The 24,902-nt window shown below is 36.2% G+C and overlaps 2 protein-coding genes across 2 annotated transcripts in view; one reads left to right on the top strand and one right to left on the bottom strand.

The window, feature by feature from the left end:
• The window catches only part of udt (protein undicht), a 47,112-nt gene extending 37,143 nt beyond the window's left edge, over window positions 1-9,969 (top strand). Inside the window, exons 8-10 of the mRNA XM_083112749.1 lie at window positions 287-393; window positions 1,971-2,112; window positions 3,252-9,969. Coding sequence (XP_082968875.1) covers window positions 287-393; window positions 1,971-2,112; window positions 3,252-3,415 — 413 coding nt within the window. The 3' untranslated portion in view covers window positions 3,416-9,969. The remainder of the gene's footprint in view (window positions 1-286; window positions 394-1,970; window positions 2,113-3,251) is intronic.
• Window positions 9,970-11,852: 1,883 nt separating this feature from the next.
• Window positions 11,853-24,001, bottom strand: LOC145979812 (protein FAM32A-like). The gene is made up of 3 exons (XM_083112830.1): window positions 23,621-24,001; window positions 16,258-16,396; window positions 11,853-13,290 (listed from the first exon to the last, which is right to left on the bottom strand). The coding sequence occupies exons 1-3, from the start codon at window positions 23,764-23,766 to the stop codon at window positions 13,168-13,170; spliced, it is 408 nt and encodes a 135-aa protein (XP_082968956.1). The 5' UTR covers window positions 23,767-24,001; the 3' UTR covers window positions 11,853-13,167.
• Between the last annotated feature and the right edge of the window lie 901 nt (window positions 24,002-24,902).

Here is a 24,902-nt window from a genome sequence, read left to right as displayed (position 1 = left end):
TTAACTGTAAAATGTGCAGCATTACTTTCATTTGCTTTTTCTGGAATAAAATTGTACACGTGCAGCTGGAGAAGTTTTTCTCTACCTAAGGTTTTTTTTTCTTTGTTTGTTCATCCCTGTGTCAACTAGATTGAACGTACCTTCAGTTACATTTGTGCTGGCTGGCTTCATGAATATTGGATTATCTGTTTTAATTTCGAAAATGTATTATTGTAATTACTTTTGACATTCATTTGGGTATGTTTGACAGCTTACGTAACACATTCCATGAATATTCTACTTTCAGGTGACCCTGATTACAAAATGAAGTGCATTGGCTATTGGAAAGAAAATCTGAAATCCTACTTAATCACATACGATGAACTAGATGCATTCAGTAAATATCGTTGCTGGGTAAGTTTTTGGTCTTTGATTTTATGAAGAAAATGTAACTGAATTTCTGTATCAGAAATGACAAGTGATTCAAAATTAGTGTTGGGTCTAATTTTCAACTCTGTAACAAATAATAAAGAATCTGTCCACAGAATATGAAAGCTCAATGAAAATGGTTTTGGTTTGCATCAATATACTCACTGCATTGAGGTCTGAGAGATTATGACATATGGCGAATGTTCAAAAGAAGGCAATTTTTTTTTTTGCAACAAAATTGTTACCACAATACATTGTTATTACATAACTGGAGAAGCCTTTCTGATATTATCATACAATGCGAAAGCTGTACTAAAACAAAAGAAATGACCAATTTCCGATTGTCAGATACCACCAAGCATTTGGATGTCACATGAGTTGGTTTCCGAACTTACCATCAACCTCTTCCTCCCCCTCGCAATAGCTCTTGCCTTTTACCTGTCGTTGGTCTTCTTTTTAACATGCACGAGTGTCATGCAAAAGATCATGCAGTGTTCATTTTTATCCTGTCAACTTTTATACATTTTTAAGGTAAGGCGTATGTGAATTAATCATGTCATTGTGCTTGGTAAAATTATTTTGATAATATCCATATTGGGGTACGCATGTAATGTTCTCTTTTGACATTCTTTTCCCTGAGCTTCAGCTCAATAGCTTGTTCAAGAGGCTGAATAAGATTTGGTCTAAAATATGGTAAAAATATACAGTGTGCTAAACATTGTATTTAAAAATACCTGTTCGGCGGTTACGCAGAGATAGATAATTAATTCTAATGAGTTGTAGTTTGATTTTTCCACGCACTTTTTGTTCTCGGAAAGTTCCAAGGGTGGTCATATGAATTGAGATGTTTATTCTTCCACATCTGACTGTCTGACAAAGAACAGGGCAACTGCTACCTAGTTCTTAACTCTACTGACTACCTTTTGTAACCTTTATAAACAATATTCTTCTTTTAGCATGTTTCAGCCCATTTTTGATCCAACCTACTGAAGAAGCTGCAGAATGTGATGAAAGTTTGAGGAAGTAAAGATACATGCCAAAAGTGAATGATACCTGTGTGAAAATGTTGGCTTGTTGTGTGTATAGGTATAAGCCATGAGGGTGAATGCCTACCTACAGATCAATGGGTTGCAAGATGACGTGTGGTCAGCATGACAAACCTGCAGTCGTCGTTGTAGGTTTCCATGAGTGGGTTATGCTACTCATTCATAGCTCCCCAATTACCTCACAATCGGGCCCATCCACTGGCCGAAATCTCAGGAGACAAGCCATTATGCCTCCCTAAGGAGACTCAAACCTGCGCGTCCCACAGCCAGAGCTCAGAGTTTGCACCTTAGACCACACAGCCACAGTGCAGGGCATGGCTTGTTGTATAAGTGACGTTTTATCTGCACTTAATGACATCCTTACACATACATACATATATATAAAATTACATGCCCCTGTTGATTGAAATGTTTGGAGGAGAGACAAGGACACCGTGCAAGATATGATATATGATTTTTTTTTAAATGATCTAATTGTAGTTGTTTTCTACATTAATTCTTTGATTTCCATTGTAGGTATATCAACGAGCAGATTTGAACAGAGTTCTGATGTCTCAAGCTCTTGGACCTTTTTGCGATTTGAAACAAGATGTCACAAGTTGGAACTACACTGAAGGAGCAAGCGTATCCATAGACATGTATGAGTATGAAAGAGAACGTAAGTGGTTTTTATCTTCTCCATTGCATAAATTGGAATTAAAATTTATTACATTTAAGCATTAACAATAATGAAAATGGAAATGTTGCTTGAATGATAGTCCCTTTACGAGACTGAAGGTTTTTGGGTGTGTGCTCTTCAAATGACCTGTGATGTACAAAACAACTGTAGGAGGGAAACTACTTGTTGCAAAGAGTTGAAGTTGGTTTGTGGGAAAGGCCATGCTCATGTGGGAATTAACTGTCGTCCCTCCTGACAAGTATAATTAGATGATGATGAAGAAAATTTAAATTTTACCTCCTTATGGTAAACATTTCTGGAAGATCATTTCTAGCGTTTGCCCTATAGATGCTGGATGGACCAAATTTACAGGGAACCATGTGCCAGAAGACCTCTCTTTGAGGACATTTAGTGCCATCACCTATTTTTTTTTTTTTTGGGCAGGGGTGAAAATGTGCAAAGTTTTAGAAAGTCTTAAATTTGGGGTAATTTTGAAAATTGGACATTTCCTGCTGGACCCCTAATTATTGCACATTATGAACAAGTTCTTTTGTTTTCATGACATGTAAAAGTAAAGTATATCATCAGAAAGCAGTGGTTGAAGAGTAATGCCCTATTTATAAATTCCATCCCATAATGTTGGTGGGGGAAAACTACATTTTCAAATTGCATTTGTTAATTATAGTAACAATGGATATATTGTTTTGTGTTTAGAGTGTCATATCCTCATGTGTATACAAATGAACAAGAAAGACAACAACTAAAATATCATGTGTAGTTTTGAAGAAATGATGTAATTGCTGCCACGTGAAGGTGGTATGCGGAATACATGTGCTGGTAAACATTTTATACCACTCATCCTCTTAAGGTTAAATGGTTAATAAACTGTGCATGTTCTTCAAGGAACAGTGTTGCAAGTATTAGATTAAAATGTTGGGTATCGGCAGAAATTTTGTGCTGTTCATCCATAATCGTCAGCAGCCAAGTGACAGTAAGAATGATTCAAATAGATAATAAAATATGCATCTTTAATGTGTCTTGTATTCTTTACAGCCAACTTTAAGAAGGTAATTGCTTTTCTTGAAGCAACGGTTAGTATTTTTTCATGTTTGCTGCAACATTGGTTTCCACTTTTGCAGGAGACCAGTGTCCGATGTATTTTGATGACGGGAGCAATCCTTGGAAGCAGACCGAAAACTACATTAAGGTGTTTCGATACGGAAGTGGAGTTGCGGAAAAGCATACAATTTGGCAGCTATTAGTGGCACTTTGCGTAAGCATCTTTGCATGTGAGTTGAAATAACAATAGTTACATCAGCTCATGTTTAATTGAGCTGTGATTACTGAATACTGAAATAGTTTGTGTTCCACTGAACTTCTGGTTTACAAGCATCGAAAATACAAGAAGAAATTCCATCTAGTTTTATATTAAACAATACTACCTTTTTATAAGTAGCTACTTTTTTAACTTTTCAAGTAAGTTTATTTCTTACAGTCATAATTTTTAAAACAACTTTAAATTGGTGCGTTGGCATTTTTTGCACATAGTTCTATTGAAAAGAATAACTTTGTTATTATTGTAGCTCTTAACTAGGTTATTTATTGCTGATTATAATAATTGTCAATGTTTTTCAATTGTTAAAACAGCGAAATATGTGATAGTTTTTATAAGAAATGCATCTGTGCAATAAACTTTAAACGTGTATTGGCAACTAAATGCACTTGTGGAATGCTGATAGCACAAAAACGGTGAGAATAAATAAAGTATTGAATCTTTGGAGATAAATTTCGTGATGATGATGGCAGAATACTAACATTCCATAAGTATGGCAGCTGTTGGATCATTGAGTCATAAAATCTTGGAAGTAGAAGCATAGAGAAAGAATCTCACATTAATTAATAGTAGATTTTTTAATATCTTAGTTTCTAATATTTTATATTGAAAATGTTCAGAATAAGTATATTTTTTAGATGACTCAGACGTAGCAGATGTAAGGGTTTCAGAAAATAACTGTTCTCTGTATTTTTATACTTCTGTCAGTAGGTTTCCAAACAACCTATTCTTATAACTGTTGAAGAAATAGAAACTTAACTACATCTGCAACTTTACTCATCTAGTGTAACACTGTTATAATTTTTTACATGAAATTTACAGTCGTGTAGTGTTGAAGATAATCAAGTAGATGGCTGTTATGTTTTTTTAAGTAGTTGATTGTTGTAGTGCAATGTATGAATTTCACCCTTGTGGATAGTTTTTATCTACAGATAGGCTAATTTTGTTCATGCAAGAAGCAATTGTTCAAAAAACATTTTTTAAAGGACCAAAATTCATGTGTTCATCACAATGATTTGCTGTAGAATTTTAAAAGGCATAGTTAAAGTGGAACTTCAATTTTACATTTTCTTGCATTTTAAGGTTTTTTCCATCTCACTCTCTTGAAAAACATAAATTTGAGGTTCCACTGTAATTAGTAAATACAATAAAACCTCGTTAATCCTAAGGGGAGGAGGGATAAGTTGACTGGTTTAACGAAACTCCGGATTAACTGAAATATCCTAAAAGAACAGTAGAAAGTGCATTCAAACTCCATTTATAGCAACAAAACATGTTTATTATGGTGTATTTAAAGAGCATAAGTGTAAATACACTATACAGTACAGTACAAAGTTGTTTTTTTCCATTTGCCTGTCCGGATTAAGCGAAGTCCAGATTGACAAGGTTTTACTGTATAAAGTGTAAGTTAGTTTAGCATTTGCGTTATGCATGAAAATAGCATTGTATAAAATGCTGTATTATTGTAATTTTGTGTCTTAATCGACAAGACACGGTTAAGAAGAACCATTTGGTCTTGTTGCCTTATTTTTCCATTTAAACTTGTAAGATATCAGGTATTTCAAAATTTGAATTCAGCCAACTCAAGCAAAACTCCTGTGGGCATTAGTCATGGAAGGGGAGAGTAAAATAAGCAGGTTACAATGTTCATCAGCAAATATTTCAACGTTCATAAAATCATTGTATATTGGAGCAGTAGTCCTAGTTTGTTTGCATACAGGGTAACCACTCAATTGATAAGTACACAATGAGTTTTAAACAGTATCATAAAAGCACCACGCCCCTGGCCACCTTTACCCCCCAGAGTTTCCTCCAGGTACCCACTTCATACGATGCTGGGTGGGCGCCGGAGCCACTTGAACACATTGAAAAAGTCCCAATTCTCCCCTTGTGGGGATCAAACCCGGGTCTGTCGCATGGTAGTCAGACACCCTAATGACTGAGCTACCACGGCTACTTACTACATGATACTACAATAGTATCATAACTACTGTATATTCAGAATAATAATCCAGAACTGTGTACAGGTCAGAATTCTTCTGGCCTTGTTCCCACCTCAAGTCAATAGGTACCCCACGTCCCCTAAATATGTCTTCACAGCACAGTGCTATATGCACGGGGAACTTTACCTGTGTACAGACAGGACAAGACATTGTTTCATAGCATGTCTGCTCCTACATTGCGCTCCCTTGTGAAAGGAAAATCTTACAAAGATACTCATTGTAGCTTATGTTTCATCTACATGTATACATTATCATCTCTTCAATTTCTCTCTTCCTCATTGGAGTAGTTTTGCACAGTTCCTCCTTATCAACTTGTTTGAATTTTTTCAAGGGTTTTTTAGTACTTTCTCTTTCCTTTTCCCCACAATGCTTTGCCAAACTATCTTTTCTGATAGTTATATTTCATCTTTTATCACTATTGTTTTTTTTTTGACAGAGAGTTGGTTACATTACTCTTAATTTCACTGTGTAAAGTTGAAGATCATTCATGTCTTTCAATGTGGATAAATGCAAAACACAAACAGTTCAATTCTCTTCTTACACACACATATATAATTCCACAGTACTTTTTTTTTTCTTGTGATACACAACAATACGCTGTACAGCAACTTTTTTATAGGTGAAAATAAAACACCACATTTTATTTTAACAAAATAGATGTATGTGATAATTTGTGAACATAGGACAATATTTTGAGTGGTCCTTATGATAAACATGTAACAATCTAACTTCAAGAGTACTGGCTCCTTTCTTCCCAGAATTCCATGTAACTTTTGCTAAAAACCTTATTCGTCTATCGATTTTGACAACTCGCTCTCACCATTTGCAGAAGGCTGTTGAATCAGTTCACAAAACTTACGTGGAATTTTTTTATATTTCCCGTAAGAAGGAAACAGTTGGATACTTCTCTTTGAACCAGGTGATATGTTCATCATCCCTGCTCATATTTCTTGTTTCTTCTGCTTCATCAATAACATTTTCCTTGTTTTTTCTTTATATCATGGTGTGTTGACGTGCCCTGAAATGCTCTTCTGTTCCCGACAGTTTCCGCGCAGATTCACACTTGGACATTCTGAATCATCTGTGTCATTTTAATAACAAATTGTTAAACAGGACTTTGATCAATGATTAACTGAGAAAAGCACGCTACATCTTCCATCAACACCTGTATTTCCACGAGAGTACGTTATGGGGAATGTTTACTTTGATCTATGGTGATGATAGCTGGTCAGAAGGGATACTCCACAATTTGTCCCCATACAAAGTTTCCAGGCAGCCTCTGATAATGGTCCTCATGGTATACGGTCAGGATGTATTCACCTCTTGTCCTTCCCAGTTTCTCTAATGTCGACACTATTTGTGACGTTGGATTCAGAATGAGCCTTAAAGTTCTGTTGCGTAACACTTTGTCATTAACATTTGAAAATCGACTGACATCAACATCATGCCTATTATGGTAGACTTTCCACTTATTTTGCACTGACGTTCAGGTTTCAACTCTATTATCCACCTTCTTCACTACAGGTGCAGATCTCTACGATATATTTTCCATGGTTGAATTAACCTGCTGGCTTAGGTTTTTGCCTCATCTATTTTCTAATAATAATGTTGCAATTGACCAAAATTTGCTATTTGCCTCCAGTGGAACAGCAAATTGCCTAACACTGAGACAAAGGATGCAATTCAACTTCCAGACTGTGTCTGTAAGTTAGGTTGCAGCATTTGCCCGAGTTTTAGACAAGATGGAAAGCAGTATTACTGTTCACATCCTTGACTGATTTCTGAATTAGCATTGCACAACTTATATGAATTTATATTCTTGGAAAGTCCATTGGTATCTGTATAGTTTGGTTTTCAGTTACTGTGTGAATTAATAAAATTGCACCAGGATAAAGCGTGTCCGTGCCAGATGAACCTAATTTTTATCTACCTCTTGTATTTTCAAAGCAGTAAAGAAGTGGACGGTAAAGTAAGATCATATTGACTGATTTCTGTCTCCAACAGAACTGACCATATATCGGCAAACTAAGTTGCATTGTAAGAACAAATCGCTGGCTGGATGCTATTTTGTCGTATGTCCATCTGAACTAACTTCCCAGGAGAGCTGATTGAAGTTTGTCTAATGTGGAATTGCAATACTACAAGATTTTCACAAACATTTTATTAGTGTTCACAATTCACACCACCTGAGAACCAGATAAATCGCTTCGGGATGTGACATATTAACGTGATCAACCCATTTCTGATTAAAAAATGGAGAAACCACAAAACAACATTCAGCTGGCGAATTGCCAAGTCAGAAGTTGAAAGACATTTGGCTGTTCCATTGGAGACCGAGGTTGAATTTTGATAGATTGTAGCAATATTGTGAGAAGATTGATGAAGCAGGACACGAAAACAGCAGCACAAATCACCATGGAAGATGGAACGTAGAGATTTGCACCTACAGTAAAGAAGGTAGACGAAGAGATTACAACCAGTGATAAAGGTCGTAAACCGGTGAGGCTGAAAGGAATAATAGAGTTGAGAACGTAAAGCTGGTACTGAATCCTACATCGGAAGTAGTGTATGCAGTTGGGAGGAACTAGCAAGGACAAGAGGTGAATCCATCCTGACACACCATGAGAACTCTTATGAGAGTCTGCCTGGAGACTTCTTGTGGAGATACAGGTGCTGACGGTAGATGTGGCGTTTCTAGGTTAATCATGGATAAAGATTCTGGTTATTAACTTTCAAGTTCTGTTATGAGATCCAATGGCACGTAGGCTATCCAGTGCAAAGTTGTTCCAAAAGTGCATGAAACAAGCAAGTGTTTGAAAAGATTTCTGGGTACATCATACCATCAGGTTTTTTTTTTAAAAAAATGGAAAAAAAGCAGTAGATGGAAGAATCAGGTATGAACATATCAACTGGTTCAAACAGAGGTATCCAAGTATTGTTGAAGTGAAGAAACTTTGAAGATACATAAAAAACAGCAAGCAGCTTCCACCTACCTTACCTGTTGGTCATAATGAGTTATTTTTGAGAATTATTTATATATTGTAATGCTTTTTATCCTGGTGTTAAAACATACACTATAATGTACTTGGCATGGATACACATGAAGCTGTCATTCCTAATGCTATGTCAAGTGTACAAGAATTTTATTCTCTTTCGATCAAAAGTTTTGAGTTTGAAATGGATTTACACGTTTACTGTTGGACCTATATCCACTTATAACATTGCAAAGTTTTGGAGACTTGCTTTATCTTGAGCACTTGTTAAGTGCAACATAAATTGTTTGGGCTGTATCTTATGAAATAAAATTAAATATGATGCAAGTTTCTAAAAGGGAACTTACAGATTTCTAACACAAATGGTGTGTCTCAGTTGTGGACAGTTATCCGTAGACATGGTGTTGAATCTCAAATTTACAAATGTAACTAGCCAGTCTCTTTCCACTTATATGAACAGAAAATTTCAAAATATGTTTTTCTTTAGTGGATGTGAATGTGTTCTTTAGAACTCTGCACCCAAGAGCCCATCTTGAACTGGCTTTTGGAGATACATATCCAAATCCAACGTTTCCATCCCACCAAAATGAAAGGAGATTATTACTTGTTCATCACATGTTGCAATTTACAGTGTAGGCATGGTAATTCATCTATTCCTTTTCTTTCATTTGACCAGCTGGATTTCATTTTTACCACAGATTCAAGCCATTTAAAGTTCATTGTGTAGTTCAAAGATTTAATTTTACTAATTTCTTTTTTATTTGACACTACACATCTGTAAATGAACTCTTCCTGCCTATATTCTGCATAATAATTATACTCTTTTCACTTTCAAAGTTCATCCACCAATTACAAAATACTATGCATTGTTTTTAATGTTAATTTTCAAGGTAGTGAATTAAATAGATGTGATGAGCACTGTGAATGCTTCAGAATCTAATTGTATAGTGTGTTTGTTTTTTTTACAGTTGCTTCTGTTTTGAATTTGAAACATGTTATATAGTGTTGTTAATAATTATGCTAGCTTGATAGTAGAAAGCCAAATAGAAGACTCAATCTTTATTACTATAAGTTGTGAAAAAAATGCACAAAATCCGCATGTACTGTAAATACTCCAATGTTTTTACCTGTCTATAATTCTGATGGTGTAAGAAGTTTTATTCACCTTTGAAGATGAATAATTGTGTGTTGCAATGAGGGAGTTTGTGATTGTTCTACACAAAAAAAATCGAATTCTAAGATTTATTCCAAGTCAGGTTGTTAACATTGTATAAAGCATAATAATCATGTTAATTCATGAAATGTTCTTGTTCACTATATAAACTATCCGTCCATGTAATGTCAAAGATTTTTTTACAGGAGTTATTTTGAAGATAAATGTATTTTGTATTTACTTTCTTTCTAAAGAAATGTAGAAATATATATCACACACATGTATATATATATGTACTTTACAAGTATTTTTTCATCTACTTTTATGGAGCATTAGTTTTTATTGCAATAAAGAATTTTGTATGATATTTATAAATTGGTCTTATATTTTATTTTTCAGTTTTAATCTGAGAAAATGGTTAAATAACTATATGACGTAACTAGAAATACCGGGTGTCCCAGAAGTCTTTCCCTGATTACAAACTTTATTCATATCCACTATATGCAATGTATTGATGTGAAAGTGGTGGCAAAATGTTGGAAAACTAACGAAGTTTATTTGTTGCAGGTTTCCGTAATGTGGCTGTAGTGTAGCAGTGTCAGTGCCAAGGAATCCGGAATTAATGCTCTTTACATCGGGCGGCACCTTTCCATACAATGTTTCTTGGACTTAACAGGATTTGGGAATGAAGATAAATTCCATTTTTTAAATATCAACTAGTTATTGATGGCAAATATTCTAGACGAAAGAATTCTGTACATTTGAAAGTTCCTCTGCACTGTTATTGGTGACCGGGTCTCGTGATACCAGAGGACATGCCGAGCTTTTTCCCGATTTATGAACATTTCCGGTTTTCTGGGCACTGACACTGCTACACTACAGCCACGTTACTCAAAACTCAAACCTGCAAAAAAAAAAAAAAAAAAAAAAAATTGTTAGTTGACCAATATTTTGGCACCACTTTCACATCTCTACCTTGCATATAGCGGATATGAATAAAGTGTGTAATCAGGGAAAGACTTCTGGGACACCCAGTACTTGTGCACAGTGTTTTGGTTTGGTTTGAGTTGGTGTTTTAAGTCCACTTCATGCACAGTAAGGCTAATCGGGACTGGACCTACAGTTTAAAGTGGGATCCGAACCAGTTGTGCCTCCACCGGGTATCGAACCCGGGACCCCTTGATTACAAGGCAATGACGCTACCACTGCGCCATGGGAGAGGCCCTTGTGCAGAGTGTTACTTGTGCAAGAATGTGCAAGAACATATAGGAATAGGTCAGATTAATCATTATTACGTTGACATGGGAATATTAGTGAAATTACCAAGAATTTTAATGTTCCGGTATGTCTTTAAATAGTGTAAAACCAGTAAATTTTAAGTTTCATTCCATGCAGCATATGGGAAAATATATTAAAGCCTACTAAAAAGAACTGATATTAGGATTAAGATTTGATTGATGTATCATTTAGCACAAAAAAAATGTTAGTAATGAGCATGGCTATTCTTAAAGCATAAGTAACGGGTGCCCCTTTCCGAAGACAGTTGACCCTGGGCTGCATTTTGCAGATTAGTGAAGCTCTGGCATCTGGACTCTCAGCCAGTATACTCCTATGTGGGACTTGTGTTGTGCTTTTATATGTTTATCCTCATCTTCATGATTAGCCAAAGTGACAGAAAAGTGAAGTAAAATAAACTAAATAAATCATTAAACAGGGTGTGTATAATCTCAAAAACAAAATTCCCTAACCAAAAACTAATATTTTCCAGACTAAAGCAATTAGGGCAATCCATATACAGAAGGTCAGTATAATTTATCTAGCTAATACAGTGAAACCCCAATTTTGCATTCCCAGATTTTACATTTTCCTGCATTCAATCCTGATGGTCCCAACATAGCAAAATGCTGTAAAATTTTCCTCGATCTTACATTTTCTCATATTTAAATTTTTTCAACTCGGTCCCCCCCTGAAAAAACGTAAAATTAAGGTTTCACTGTATAACACTTGGAATCCCACTGAACCAACTTTTTAGAATATTAACTTCACATGTATAAGTAATAACAGCAGGATTGACTTGTGGACACCAAAGAAGTCTTTCTTTATTAAAAATCATAATTTTAGCATAAATAATACATAATTATAGTGAAATTTAGTAATAAAATCTCTATTAATTCAAATATCTATGAAATGACCAAAAAAGTGAAAAATACCAATAGCCACTTACTGAAATAGATATCTACATGAAAACAGTTCAAAACTTGACCTTTTCCTAGAGGATTTAATACACAATTTCTACTGTTACTACCAGTAATACTCAGAATATCAAATTAGTTGTCCGCAAAATCTCATCAAAATTTCTTGCTTGTCCTTTTTTTCTTGGTTTGTTACTAAAAAGATGATTTTTCCATAAAAACAGTAAATTTCCCCGACATTTCCAGGATTTCCAAACTGGTAGGACACCCTGTTAAAGCATAAGTCATAGATTTCAAGCAAATTCCATTGACAATATCCACAAATGCTCAAAATTTTCAGATAATCTCACTCAATCTAAGTACAAGAAAGTAGTACAATTCAATTTTAATTTAGAGAATGCTGCAAAATAAAAAGCCGAACAATAAATTGCTTATGGAAAATTTTATTTCGGTATAACTATGTACAATTAAACAGTGGGAAATTGAAAAGTTCATGAAACAAAATTACATTTCCACTTTCAACTATGATCCTATGAGGATACTTTTATGAATTTATTACCTACAATGTTTCTCCACATTGAAATTAGCCTTTCTGGAGTTTCTTCTTCTTTTGACAGATCTCCCACTTGATGAGTTCGCTATTCAAAGTACTCTTGTGCTTCACATACACTCACATTCACATAGCGACCCATCTGGCATAGCTAGATAGTTAGTGCATCACTTCATTTGAAGTGGCGTGTACAATTTATGTTGTAAAAGGAAAAGCATATAATATTCATTTACTTAAGGATTTGAGTTTCTTAAATAAAATCAATTCCAATGAACTTCACAACACAAGTCTAATATAAATGTTGAATAATGATACAAAAGTCATTGTTTATAAACGTAAATAGTAAAGCTACATTGTAAACTCCTATTCAGATGCACTTTATAGGTTTAAATAGAGTATCATTACCTGCATAAGATACCAAGAACTGAATCATAACTGGCTAAAAATATTATGCACAGTAAATTTTTCAAATATATATGCTCAAATTGCCCATAACTATATTTAATGACATTGTTTCATTTGTAAAAATATTATGAAAGTAGGAACAAGCACTTGCATCCATATTACTTTCAATTTGGCTGCACATGGGTGATTTCTATGCCCATTATAATAAGCTAGTTTTTCATTTTAAAAAAAACTTCCAATTATGAACTTAACTTTCTTGAATTTGCCATATTAGAAAACTGAGCTTGCCTTCTTTCAAGACAACTTTTAATTAATATGACGAAAAACACCAAACAAAAATTTTCATTCCTTACAACAATTCACTAACACAAAAACATTTCCACTGATGCCACATCACTATTCTTTCCTTGCAAACACAGGAGTAATTTACTTAGTCCAACTGACTTTTGGAATGTCGAAATGTTCAGTCAGTGTATCCAAATGTCTATTAAATTCTTCCACCCTCTGCTTATGAGTCATTGATGCTTTCTGCTTAATGCGTTCCTTTTGCTGAAAAATACAGACAAATATTTTGCATTAAGGATTTGGTCACTGAAAATTGTACAGATGTAAATACAAAATTTACTCATAACAGATAAAATGACAAAAATTTCATGAATCTCAATGATTCCTATATCTTAATTACTACTGTACCAAAAATAGAAGAATGCAATGTTGCCAAATTCTCAACCTGAAAGGAGCATGGGTGATGCAATCAGCCATCTACAACAAATACCATATCACGCCATGGGCATGAGTCGAACCTAGGACCCGGGCATCATAAATAAATAAGCTAATCATGTTATAAAAAGGGTCCCGCTGAAGCATTGAAAAAGAGCTTCTTAAATGCTAATTATAACAGCGACCTTCAGCGAAGTTGGAAAACAACCGCTGACATTGCATTAGGCCGACACAGTATGAAAATCAGGAAATCAACATTTTTCCTCAGAATCGCCATTTCCAAAGGACGCAGTCGAGTCAACTGTCTCAACAGCCGATAGTTCGAATTTCATTTAAATAGACCGCATGAGAAAATCTCTTTCTTGGTTACTTTTAGATTTTCAGCGAATGTAGTAATTGCTAGTAAGCTCCTGAATCGCTTTCTGTTTCACATCGAAGTTAAATCGTAATAATTGAGCTCTTAAATAATCGAAGGAAAAGGAGAGAATTACGTTCAATAAGTGATCGCGTTTACGTTAGGGCAGTTTTGGGAGAAACAAAGTTACGCTCCCTAGTTGAGATTTGTTACAGGGTAGGACCACATTGAAGCAAGGACCTCGAAGGATGAGAATTTCCAACGGCGCTACAGGTAAACGAGCATTCCTTATGTCTTTCCTCACCCTGCCTGTTCAGTCAAGGGCAGTGTTTTTAAATAGATGTCTGTGTGTTCTTATTTCACGAGGCTAGTCCCCTTGCAGTTTTTAAGTGTAGACGTAGCTCTTCAGAGCTACCCCCTTTCACTTACAACGTTCCTCTCGGTTAGCAAGTAAGTGGCCAAAGGCTGTCCATAGCCTATCTACGATCCCCCTCTTTAACTTTAGACGATACCTTGTCTTGTCCATGTCTGGAGCAAGGCCGCACATAGCAGCAGAGAACGGGGAAATCGAGTGCATAGAGTGCACGCTGCTCGAAGGCTGGTAACTGCAGTCACTCCTCCCTTCCCTCCATGCAATCCCATTCTCTCTCACGAGTTCATTGGTGGAGCCTTCTCGTATCACTACTTGTTCAGAGATTAGTTTTTATTCTCTTACTCTACAGATAGTCAGGACAGGGTATAATGAAACGGGAGGTATTACTTTTGTGAGGTCTAGTTGGTAAGGTCTCTTGACTACAATGCAGGCGACCTGGGGTGGGTAATCTGAAGTTGGCAGTCATCCAACCTTGTCCCTGCATAAAGTGGCACAGGGGATCACCCAAAGGCAGCTGGGACATGGTGCTAACCACATCACCTCCAAAACTAAATGATTGAGAATGTTTGGGGACCTACCTCCTCATCCACCTATATGTGCCTTCATGGTAGGATGCAATGCACGCAGGGAACCTTACCTCACTCTCATATATATAATTTTTTTTCAAACATCCCTCACCCTATTTTCATATTTATTGCCGATCTCATCATCATAGCCATTTTCATATTCCCTCCTTGCAGAATGAATCAATCTGCTGTACTGTTTTATTGGGCAAGAAACAAATAAAAATCACTTAGCTGAAAAGGGGAGGGATGTCAAACAATGATTTGAACTGTCTCACTTCCATCACTCGTGGCATTTTGATTGTGAACTTCAGTGTTACATTTTCAGTTGGTTTCACATTTCTTGGATTATATGGGTAACAACATCAAAACAGTAAAGCACAAGCAGTCTTCAGAGGCAGCTAACAAGAGTTTTTTTTTTTAAAAAAATGCTTACCCATTGTGATAAATGCATAAAAAAATGAAAAACTCAATATGCTGACCAAGGCTGAAATTTATTTTATTATAAAACATAAACTAAACGTAACGTTTCAACTTTCTAGCAAGGTCTTCTTCAGACTCTGTACCAAGGGCTGTACTGGCTTGGTCAGTATATTGAGTTTTTCATATCATGGAATCAAGGCTTAATGGTGGCATAAAAAAAATGTATGAAAATTAAAATCAAAGTCTGCGTGATGAAAGAACCAACTCGAATGGTTCAGTTGCCAGGGTGACGGGAAATGTTAGGATAATAGGTCAGGGTCCATGGTGCAGTTAAACCTAATGGCCATTGCCATTTGCATCCTCTCCCTGAACTGTAAGTGAACAGTGCATCTTGACAGAAAGTGTATTTTAAGATTGGGGAAATATCAAGCATGCGTCAACACTGCTTTTTGTACTTTGAGACTCCACATCTGGAGTTGAAAAGTCTGGGTAAGTTCTTTCATCATCAAAAGAAAAATAAAATACGATTTTGAATAATTACAACTACTTGAAAATGTATCATATTTTTTTCATAATAGCCTACACAAATAGTGGGCCCAACTGGCGGCTGGCCTAGTTTTTGCTACATGTATCTGTCCACCAATCTTTAGGAGTGTGTGGTGCGATGAGTGTCAACAACCTCTCCCATTACAACATTGCCAAGTGTACGTCTGTTGTTTTTATTAGCTTGTTTATAAATGGGTATTTTGTGCACTAATTTTCTGTGCTTTGTGTACTATTGTACAACTTTTATCCAGTAACGGTGCTGATCAATTCTCTCTCCCTCCCCCATTGGGACAACATGCTGTGTATCCGATGCTCATTTGTTTCATCCTGCCAGGAACTTTCAGCACCTTGTGACTCAAAAATGCCTGATGTCAGTCGAAGAGAATTCAACTGATCGCTGATTCATTGTTTCCCGGCCGCCAGCTGGAAGCACGATCAGTATAACAGGATTGTTGGAATTTGATATGTTCATGCATAGATGCTAACTTAAAAAGTGAGAAAATGTCACTAACGCAATACGTAACAGTCATAATTACCATCTTCTCCTGCATCTGGAGGAATGCCATCTCTGCATTCGTTCTCTTGATTTCTGTCTTTGGTTTCTCTTCTCTCTCAGGCTCTGTCACTTTGGGTGCCTGTTCAAGAAGCTTCATCTTTTCCTTCTTCTTCTTCTTTCTGAAATAGAAGACAGGAGATATGCAGTATGTTCATGTTTATAATTCTCTATATCTTTCTACAAGTGTTTCACATGTCAGACGAAAACTATCTATTTTACTCACATATATTATTTAACAATGTTTAAAAAAAGCAGGCTTAGTGATAATTACTTTTATCCCTTTTAAATTTGATTACCTATTTGGTAATGGTTCCAAATGTCTAATCAGGGGTTAAAAAATACAGGGTGCCCTCCCAGTTGCCAAGATGCCTGAATTTTTAAATTCAGTTCTAAATCTTTTTTTTTCTTTAATATTTCGAGTTCACTAACGGAAATTTCCATTACTTTTTTTTTTTTAATAATGAGTACAGCATGTATTTAATTTTTTTCTGTATCTTGTGTATCATTAAATCAGAATAATAAACATGCCATTGTAAATTTTTGCACTGTTGCTAGTCAAATTTTAAAATCTCCAGAGATACTGCGTACATATTCATACTGTTACCAGTTGAGCCTTCTTTAGGAAGGGCACTCCAGCACAAGAAGTAATTACGGTAAATTTCTCGTATCGGACAAACGGATTTCTTCAAATTTACAGGAGAAATTTCTTAGCGAATGCAGTTTCTTTATACTTGTGGAAGTTCGGGGAAGTGTTTTCTACCATCGTTCATTGAATTTTGCCGGTCAATCATCTATTTTTCGATATAAATGTGTGTTCGATGCACGAAAGCTCTTGCATCCATTCACTTCCAGGTGGATGTAGCCTGTGCGTGATGACGTAATCCCGGTCAGTGTTTCCAAACGTGTTTTTGTAACTGAAGAAGGTACGTTTCCGCAAATGGTTTGTGGGGCTATGTGAGAATGGTGTGTGGGGCAACACATATTTTTTTCGAAACCAATTTTTAACTATTGTAACCTAAACGTGACCCTACCTAACCTAACCTTACTGGAAATGGTTCGTGGGGCTATTTATGAATGGTTTGTGGGGCTATGCGCCAATGGTTTGTGAGGCTACGTAGGTATTTTTGGGTGCAGTGGGGTAGAAACACTGCATGCCGAGTACGGTAGTGAAACTGTGACCGCCATTTTGCATGTTACCGAAGGCAAAAATAAACGAAGAAAACTTACTCGATATGTTGCAAATAGAGCTTATTTCCATGAAATAAGTGAAATGCCACCTTCAGCAATGTTTCTCAGTGCAGAATACGTTAAGTATGAATATTCAAATTAAATGAACACGCAAATTTCAGCCTTTTGTCCGATACTAGAAATTTACCGTAATTACTTTTAATCCAACATTAATTAATAAATTAAATATTTTAAGATTACCTTTCATAGCTTATCTTTCATGACTTCCTTAGCCCACATTTGCAAAAGAAAATAAGAAGAAAGAGGAAAGCTTGCTCCTGAATTATCGTTAGTTTTGTCTACCCCTGCGTTTAATGACTTTCGTAAGTTTATAAGAGTATCAGAAAGTGTTTAAGAAGGCTGGAAATTATTTTGGAACTAAGTGCTAAGCTTGAGGAAATTAATTAGCACAGTTAAATTCCTCACTAAGTATCATTTACCAGAGAACTCATGATTTGAAAACTAGCTCATGCAAGTGCCTATGATTCCCAGTACCGGTGGATTTTCATGTAAGGCTCATCAGATATTGGAAGCATTTAAGGATGTTATTTTAATGCTATGAGTCCTAAACCTGATCTGCCTAACCTAACAACGAAAGCAATTAGGGACATAATACCCTATCGGACCTCACATCATGTGACATAGTAGCAACTGCAGCAGTTCCAAGACAACAGTATGCAAATAGCAAATAAATATGCACACAGCAATATACAAGGCAAAATTCATTCTCCAGAAAACACACAGAGGGGCCACTGACTGACTGTACCCCCTCGGGAATTATGTTTTTATTATGCTTCTAATGTATAGATCTTGATCAGGGTTTCTACGACTTTTGATTGGGAAATTCCCTGACATTTCCCAATTTTTTAGAAGATTTGCGGTACAATTCTTTAATGGGAATGAGTTTACAATACCGGACCACTCTCCAATTTCTATGAAATTTCGCCTACTCACTAATTGTGAACTCCTAATCACGAATCTGCATGTAATAATTGGCGGTCAAGTATGGAAATCGAGAAAAAAATGAAATAAACTATGTTTACTTAACGTAACTTAACCCTACCATAAGAACAATAACTCCACGGAAAACGCCATTTTCCCAACATGAAGAAATCAACAGGCAAGACAAGGTATAGTTCTCTTAGCCAAAATATTATTTTGGTAAAACTTTACTATCCTTTGGACACCTCTAATTTTTTCGTTTCGTCAATTTTTGACATTTGTACTTACGTATCTGCTTCGCGGAACATTCCTGAAGGTGTATCAATGTTGTTTTGATTAAATTAATTGCAATTTTTCACATCAGTACGTCTTTCTGATAGGTCTTTTCGCTTGCCTGAGACGAACTAACCTAACCACGTGCCAATGGTTCGTGGGGCTAGCGCCAATGGTTCGCAATTATTTCCAATTTCTAGATCCTGATACTAACATGACACCAAATTTTAACTATGTTTCCTAACCTAACAGAACTAACCTATCCATGTGCCAATGGTTCGTGGGGCTAGCTATTCTCCGTTGGAGAATTAATTTTCAACAAACAACATGAATTTCAGCTATGAAACATTCCCACATCACACAAAACACCTTCCCGATGTTCGACAATGCTACAGGAACTTATTACGGTAAGTAGTTTCTTCTGTAAAAATAAATAAATGTGTCCGAAGGATTGTAAACAAGTACCATTATTTTTTCTTTGTATTCATGCTAATGGAACCTAACCTAACCTCATAGGCATTCCTAGTCTGATGTCAGCAAGATTGTTGTGTGTAAAGGAAGACCATTAACGAATTGTGAAAGAAATATGGTTCCGAATTACTGTGTATGGACAATCACCGTGGTAAATCGCAAGGTTATTTTACAAGATCTACACGTAAATGTACAATTTTAACAAGTGATTGCCAAATATGAACTACAGATACGTCATCAGGACACCGAAATTAGTAAGTAGGCAAAATTTTATAGTAATTGGAGAGTGGTCCGGTATTGTAAACTCATGCCCCTTTATGAAACAATAATTTCCCCAGATGCTGTGTGCTTCACTTATAAACATTAAAAAAAAACAGCATTTTCTACAACACTACATGCACTTTCTGCACTATTCATGCACTTACACTTACATGCAGAATCAACAGATAACAGTGAGGCAAACGTTCGTTACATAAAATTCTATACTCTTGCTAACAAAATTTCTTTTCTTGCCACACCAAAATGTAAATGACAATAAGGCCAAGATCTGTAAAATAACACGATAATCCCTTCTCCACAAGCCTTTTCAATAATTATGAGCATATTATCAACCTGCTTTAGTTATCAATCAGTGTAGCTGTACTACAACTTTTACTTTGATATATAGGATTCAAAGAAATCATAATTTTGTACCACACTGAGAATCATAAGGATGAAAGGAACAAGTTTCTGAACTGAATTTTTTGGGGAGTAGAAACACAGGAACTGAATCCGGAAGTGGAAATGAACCGCTTGTTCATTTTCTCATACAAACTCCAAAATGCACGTAAATTTCAGACAATCTGCAAAATCCAGTGACGTGCGGTGACGTCGACACTTGGGGTAGCAGTCAGTGGCGTGCTCAAGTAGGGGTGGGGTTGGTGTGGGTCACACCCCTCCCCCCTTTAGGGCCCAGTATTTCTAAAAAAAAAGAATGTCAATAACAGGAAAAGATTTCAAAATGATGAATGAGTACTAAAAAAAGTACACATAAACCCCACCCACATTCGAAAATATAAAAACTATTTGATTTGACTACTAAGCCAGAGATCCTGGGTTCGAATCTCAGCTTGGCCATGGGTATTCTGTGTGTTTGTCCCTTCATCAATTTTATCGTATCATATTCGCAATTAGCCAAAAGTGGTGGAAAAGAGAAGTAAAATAAACCAAATCAAGCAATCAATCAATGATTTGATTTCATTTTTGTTACTTAGCGTTGCTTTTTTGTCATATTTGGTTAATTGCGAAGATAATATGATAAAATTAAAGAAGGGACAAACACAAAGAACACCTATGCTCAGGACGAGGTTCGAACCCGGAACTCCTGGTGTGATAACCACTGCCCCACAGTTGGTTGATTTGATGTTTTAAGCACACTTTATGCACAGAAACAAAACACACTTTTTTGTAGTTTCTTCAATAATATTCATTTGGCTTTTTGAGTTCTGAGGTACATTTTTCATTCCAAATTATTTCATTATTCGCTGCAGAGTACAGCACATAGGACAAGAATGCGCACTCATCACGGGTTCGAATCCTGGCCTGGATTGTTCATATGAGGTACCTTCATCAATTTCATCATATCATCACTGATCCTCATTTTCGCGATAACCAAATGTGGCAGAAAAGCGAAGTAAAATAAACCAAACCAACAACAATATGAACACGCGTTCTCTTGCCCAAATAAATACATCCGTATTTATGACTGTTAGAGGCCAACAGTAGTATATTTAAATAAAACACTACTAAAACGAGAGACAGAGAGCCCGAGCACATATTTGTAATTAAATCATTATATATTCCATACTTGAAAAAGAAAAAAGAAAGAAAGCATAACATTTTTGTCTGCACTTAACACGTTCCCATTTCATAAATAATAAAACTACATCCCATATTATACATACATATAGTACAACGTGTAAATTGTTGTGTAAATACAGAGAACTGCAGAAAATTTTACCCTGAGTTCTTTAGAGGATTTACAAAAAAAATCTATGAGAAACCAATCCCCTATCTGTCCTATAGGAGATACACTGGGGGACCTGAAAGCACGGGCTTTCAACCATTGCAGCGGGGGGCAAGGGAGGTAGAGGTAGAAATCTTCCTTTTCCTTGGGCCAGCCGTTTCTACCTGGAAACTGATCTGGCGGAAGAAGAGCGAGCTAGGGTATCCAGCCAGCTTTGCCCGCGGAGAACACCGATGGACAAGAAGCACGTGGAAAAGAAAGTGTTGCATATGAGCTGCGGTGGCTTTAACAAGACAATAAATATTGTGATTTGAATATAATTCGAAATGTGATATTGATTGATCTATCTCTGCTAGACTAGCTACTCCTCAGTGCACGTCACTGGCAAAATCCCCATTTTCTAGACATGTAGCAACCATGTCAATGCATAGCAACAGCTTCATTTCTATTTTTGATTTCCTAAGTTTCAGCTCATCCTGTTTTATTTACTTTATTTTATCTCACTACCTGGTGACAGTAGTAGTAGTCACCCATTTTCAATTTAATTTCTTAGCAGTAACTTCAGCAAAACTGCCGGTAAATTTCTCGTAAGGGACAAACGGATTTCATCAAATTTACAGGAGAAATTACTTACCGAATGCAGTTTCTTTATACTTCTGGAAGTTCGGGGAAGTGTTTTCTCGCATCGTTCATTGAATTTTGATGGTAAATCATATGTTTTTCGATATAAATGTGTGACCGATGCACGGAAGCTCTTGCATCCATTTACTTCCAGGTAATCCTGGTCAGTGTTTCCAAACACGTGTTTTTGTAACTGAAGAAGATACATTTCCGCAAATGGTTTGTGGGGCTATGTGTCAATGGTTCGTGGGGCTATGTGTCAATGGTTCGTGGGGCTATGCGTCAATGGTTCGTGGGGCTATGCGAGAATGGTGTGTGGGGCTACGCATATTTTTTTCGAAACCAATTTTTAACTATTGAAACCTATAGTGACCCTACCTAACCTAACCTTACCGGAAATGGTTCGTGGGGCTATGTATGAATGGTTTGTGGGGCTATGCGTCAATGGTTTGTGGGCTACGTAGGTATTTTTGTGTGCAGTGGGGTGGAAACACTGCATGCCGAGTACGGTAGTGAAACTGTGACCGCCATTTTGCGTGTTACCGAAGGCAAAAAGAAACGAAGAAAACTTACTCAATATGTCGCAAATAGAGCTTATTTCCGTGAAATAAGCGAAATGCCACCTTCAGCAATGTTTCTCAATGCAGAATACGTAAGTACGAATATTCAAATTTAATGAACTAGCAAATTTCAGCTGTTTGTCCCTTACGAGAAATTTACCAAACTGCCAATGAATATTATGAAATGAGACACAAGACAACAATATGGTATGATTCAGATAATTACTTTTGTTGTTGAAAGTAATTGTGGCCATAAAATTAGCAAGACAATGTAAAAATGAGTCAAAATCACACAGTTCGCAGACATGTAATTTCGGAAATACGAAAGAAATGGATATGCAACTTTACATAAGTTCTTACTCAGGTAGACCACTCAGTGTCAAATTTCAAATTAATCAAAATATGCGAGGCTGAAATATGCCTTCTTATTCGTCGATTTCACATTGAATGGTTCCATGTTATTTAAAACGGTAACATTATCGTATGAGGGAAACGGATTCCTTCAAATTTACAGGAGAAAGTACTTACGGAAATAATTTTCTTTAGCGTTGTGGAAGTTCCTGAATGTAGATTTGATCCATTTTAATGTGAATGCATGTTGTTTTCTGCGAAAATCTCTGTCCGACACGCTGTTTCTGCTCCCGCCATTTGCTTTCTGCACGAGAGTGCAATGTTCTGTATGTTAAGATGATGCAACCCCGTAGCCAGTGTTTCAGCCTTGCCGTGTTTTCACTCGAACATTATGTGTAGAGTATTTTTTTTTTTTTTAACTATGCTTGCCTAACCTACCCTTGTTGTTTCGAATCTGTAACACATTATGGCCGTGATAGCGTACTGGTTTAGGGGGCGTTCTGAGAGTGTTTTAGTACATTTCGCACTAAATACATGGACGTTATTCGGGCTAAACCAGTACTGTGAGAAACAATATATTGACACTACGACAAAAAACTATGCCCGATTCCTGTTCAGCAGGTCGAAATCTACACGAATTTATCAAAAAACAAAATCTTGTTTACCTGTGTATTCCTATACGTGTAGTGATATGCAGTTGTAGATTGGCATAATTTTCCTTCGAGTTTTGTGACTTTTGGCTAATTTGCGAAGATGGGGACGAGTGATGAAATTGATGAATGGACACTCACAAACATCCATGCCCAGGCCAGGATTCGAAACTGGGACCGCTGGATATGTAGTGGTTAACTTTCAATTCACAAATATATAGACTTGAAGAGAAATATACTTACTTTTTAATTCCCGAATACGCAACACCTTTCAATTTTAGAGATCCACTAGCGCATGCATCATATTCCATTCTTATACAATTTATATTGCGAGAAACACTAGCACCAGATGTGGAAACACAATACAGGTAGGCAGAACAACAAAACATCGGATTGTCTTATTCTGCTAGAACCTGACAAACTAATGAGATTCCACGAAAACCGTTATAACTATCCTTGATATTATGTTTGCATCCTCAATGAGTAATAAAATGTAATATTCTCATCATATGTGGAAGGTAAATATTATCATTCGTTCCAAAAGAAAAACGTTTGTGTCAGCTTATCAATGAATTAGTCACAAGAACAGCAAGTTACAGACAGGGTTGCAGCCACACGAATGGAATTAGATTAGAAAGTGACAGCATGATACAGGGTTGCAAGAAGGTTTCACATATCGATACCCCAACAATACGCGCAGGAAAAATAGTTCCGCTAAAATGGGTTACATTCCGACACAACAGTCTACTTCCAGCATCTCAGTTATTTAATGTGTCATGTATAAACAAAATAATGCATACAGTAACAGTTACGAAGTCAATCGGTTACAACTTACAATCACTGAAGCTGATTGGGTGCAGATAAGAGCGAGCCTAAATAGCTCTGTAGCGGTGAAATTGAACACAGTCATTCCGCGCACATGCTAGTGTTGCTAACCGTACTGTCTTGACCCTACATAAGTGGTATAGATTTTTGGTTACCGATAATATGTCAGCACAGATGTGTCTGTGGTGAGTATGGGATTATAATTACTAGGGACCGGATTTATAAGCACAATCAAACAGTAAAATAAGCAAGTTAATAAGCACAAAAAACGAAAAAAATAAAGAAAATCTGAAGAAACATTTGCTTATTAGATCTCGCACCTTATTCAAAGCTGTTACAGTATGTAAGGAAGGTCATCCTGAGATTTTCTTGTGTGAAGCTCCTGTGTCTGTCAGTGAAGAATAATTTGTAGAGTGAAAATGTTCTTTCCACGTAGAATGACATCACAGGCGCATGTGAAAAACACTACAGTTCTTCTTCGGTGAATTCCCCTTCAATGTCTTGTTTCTTCACCAGAAATATTTTTATAAATTTGACACAGTGTTTTGTAACCGGGATTTTTCAGTAATAGCTGATTGAGCTTGTCGGACGCAATTTTAGCAACACCGTGAGTTTCTGAAGACAATGTTACTGAAATTTCATCAATGAGAGAAAACAAATGTTGCAATGGATTATTTCGAGCTTTCAACTGTGTTATAAT

The sequence above is a fragment of the Lepisma saccharinum genome, chromosome 26, assembly GCF_977018435.1.
Source record: "Lepisma saccharinum chromosome 26, izLepSacc3.1, whole genome shotgun sequence".
Classification (NCBI taxonomy): Eukaryota; Metazoa; Arthropoda; class Insecta; order Zygentoma; family Lepismatidae; genus Lepisma; species Lepisma saccharinum.
This window is presented reverse-complemented; position numbering and strand designations above follow the sequence as displayed.

Coding starts and splice junctions, on each gene's coding strand:
- LOC145979812 (XM_083112830.1), bottom strand. CDS start 23,766: ATGTTTTGTTGTTCTGCCTACCTGTATTGTGTTTCCACATCTGGTGCT. Junction 16,397..23,620: donor GCGTATTCGGGAATTAAAAA/GTAAGTATATTT, acceptor CTTCTATTTCAG/AAAGAAGAAGAAGAAGGAAA. Junction 13,291..16,257: donor TCCAGATGCAGGAGAAGATG/GTAATTATGACT, acceptor TGTATTTTTCAG/CAAAAGGAACGCATTAAGCA.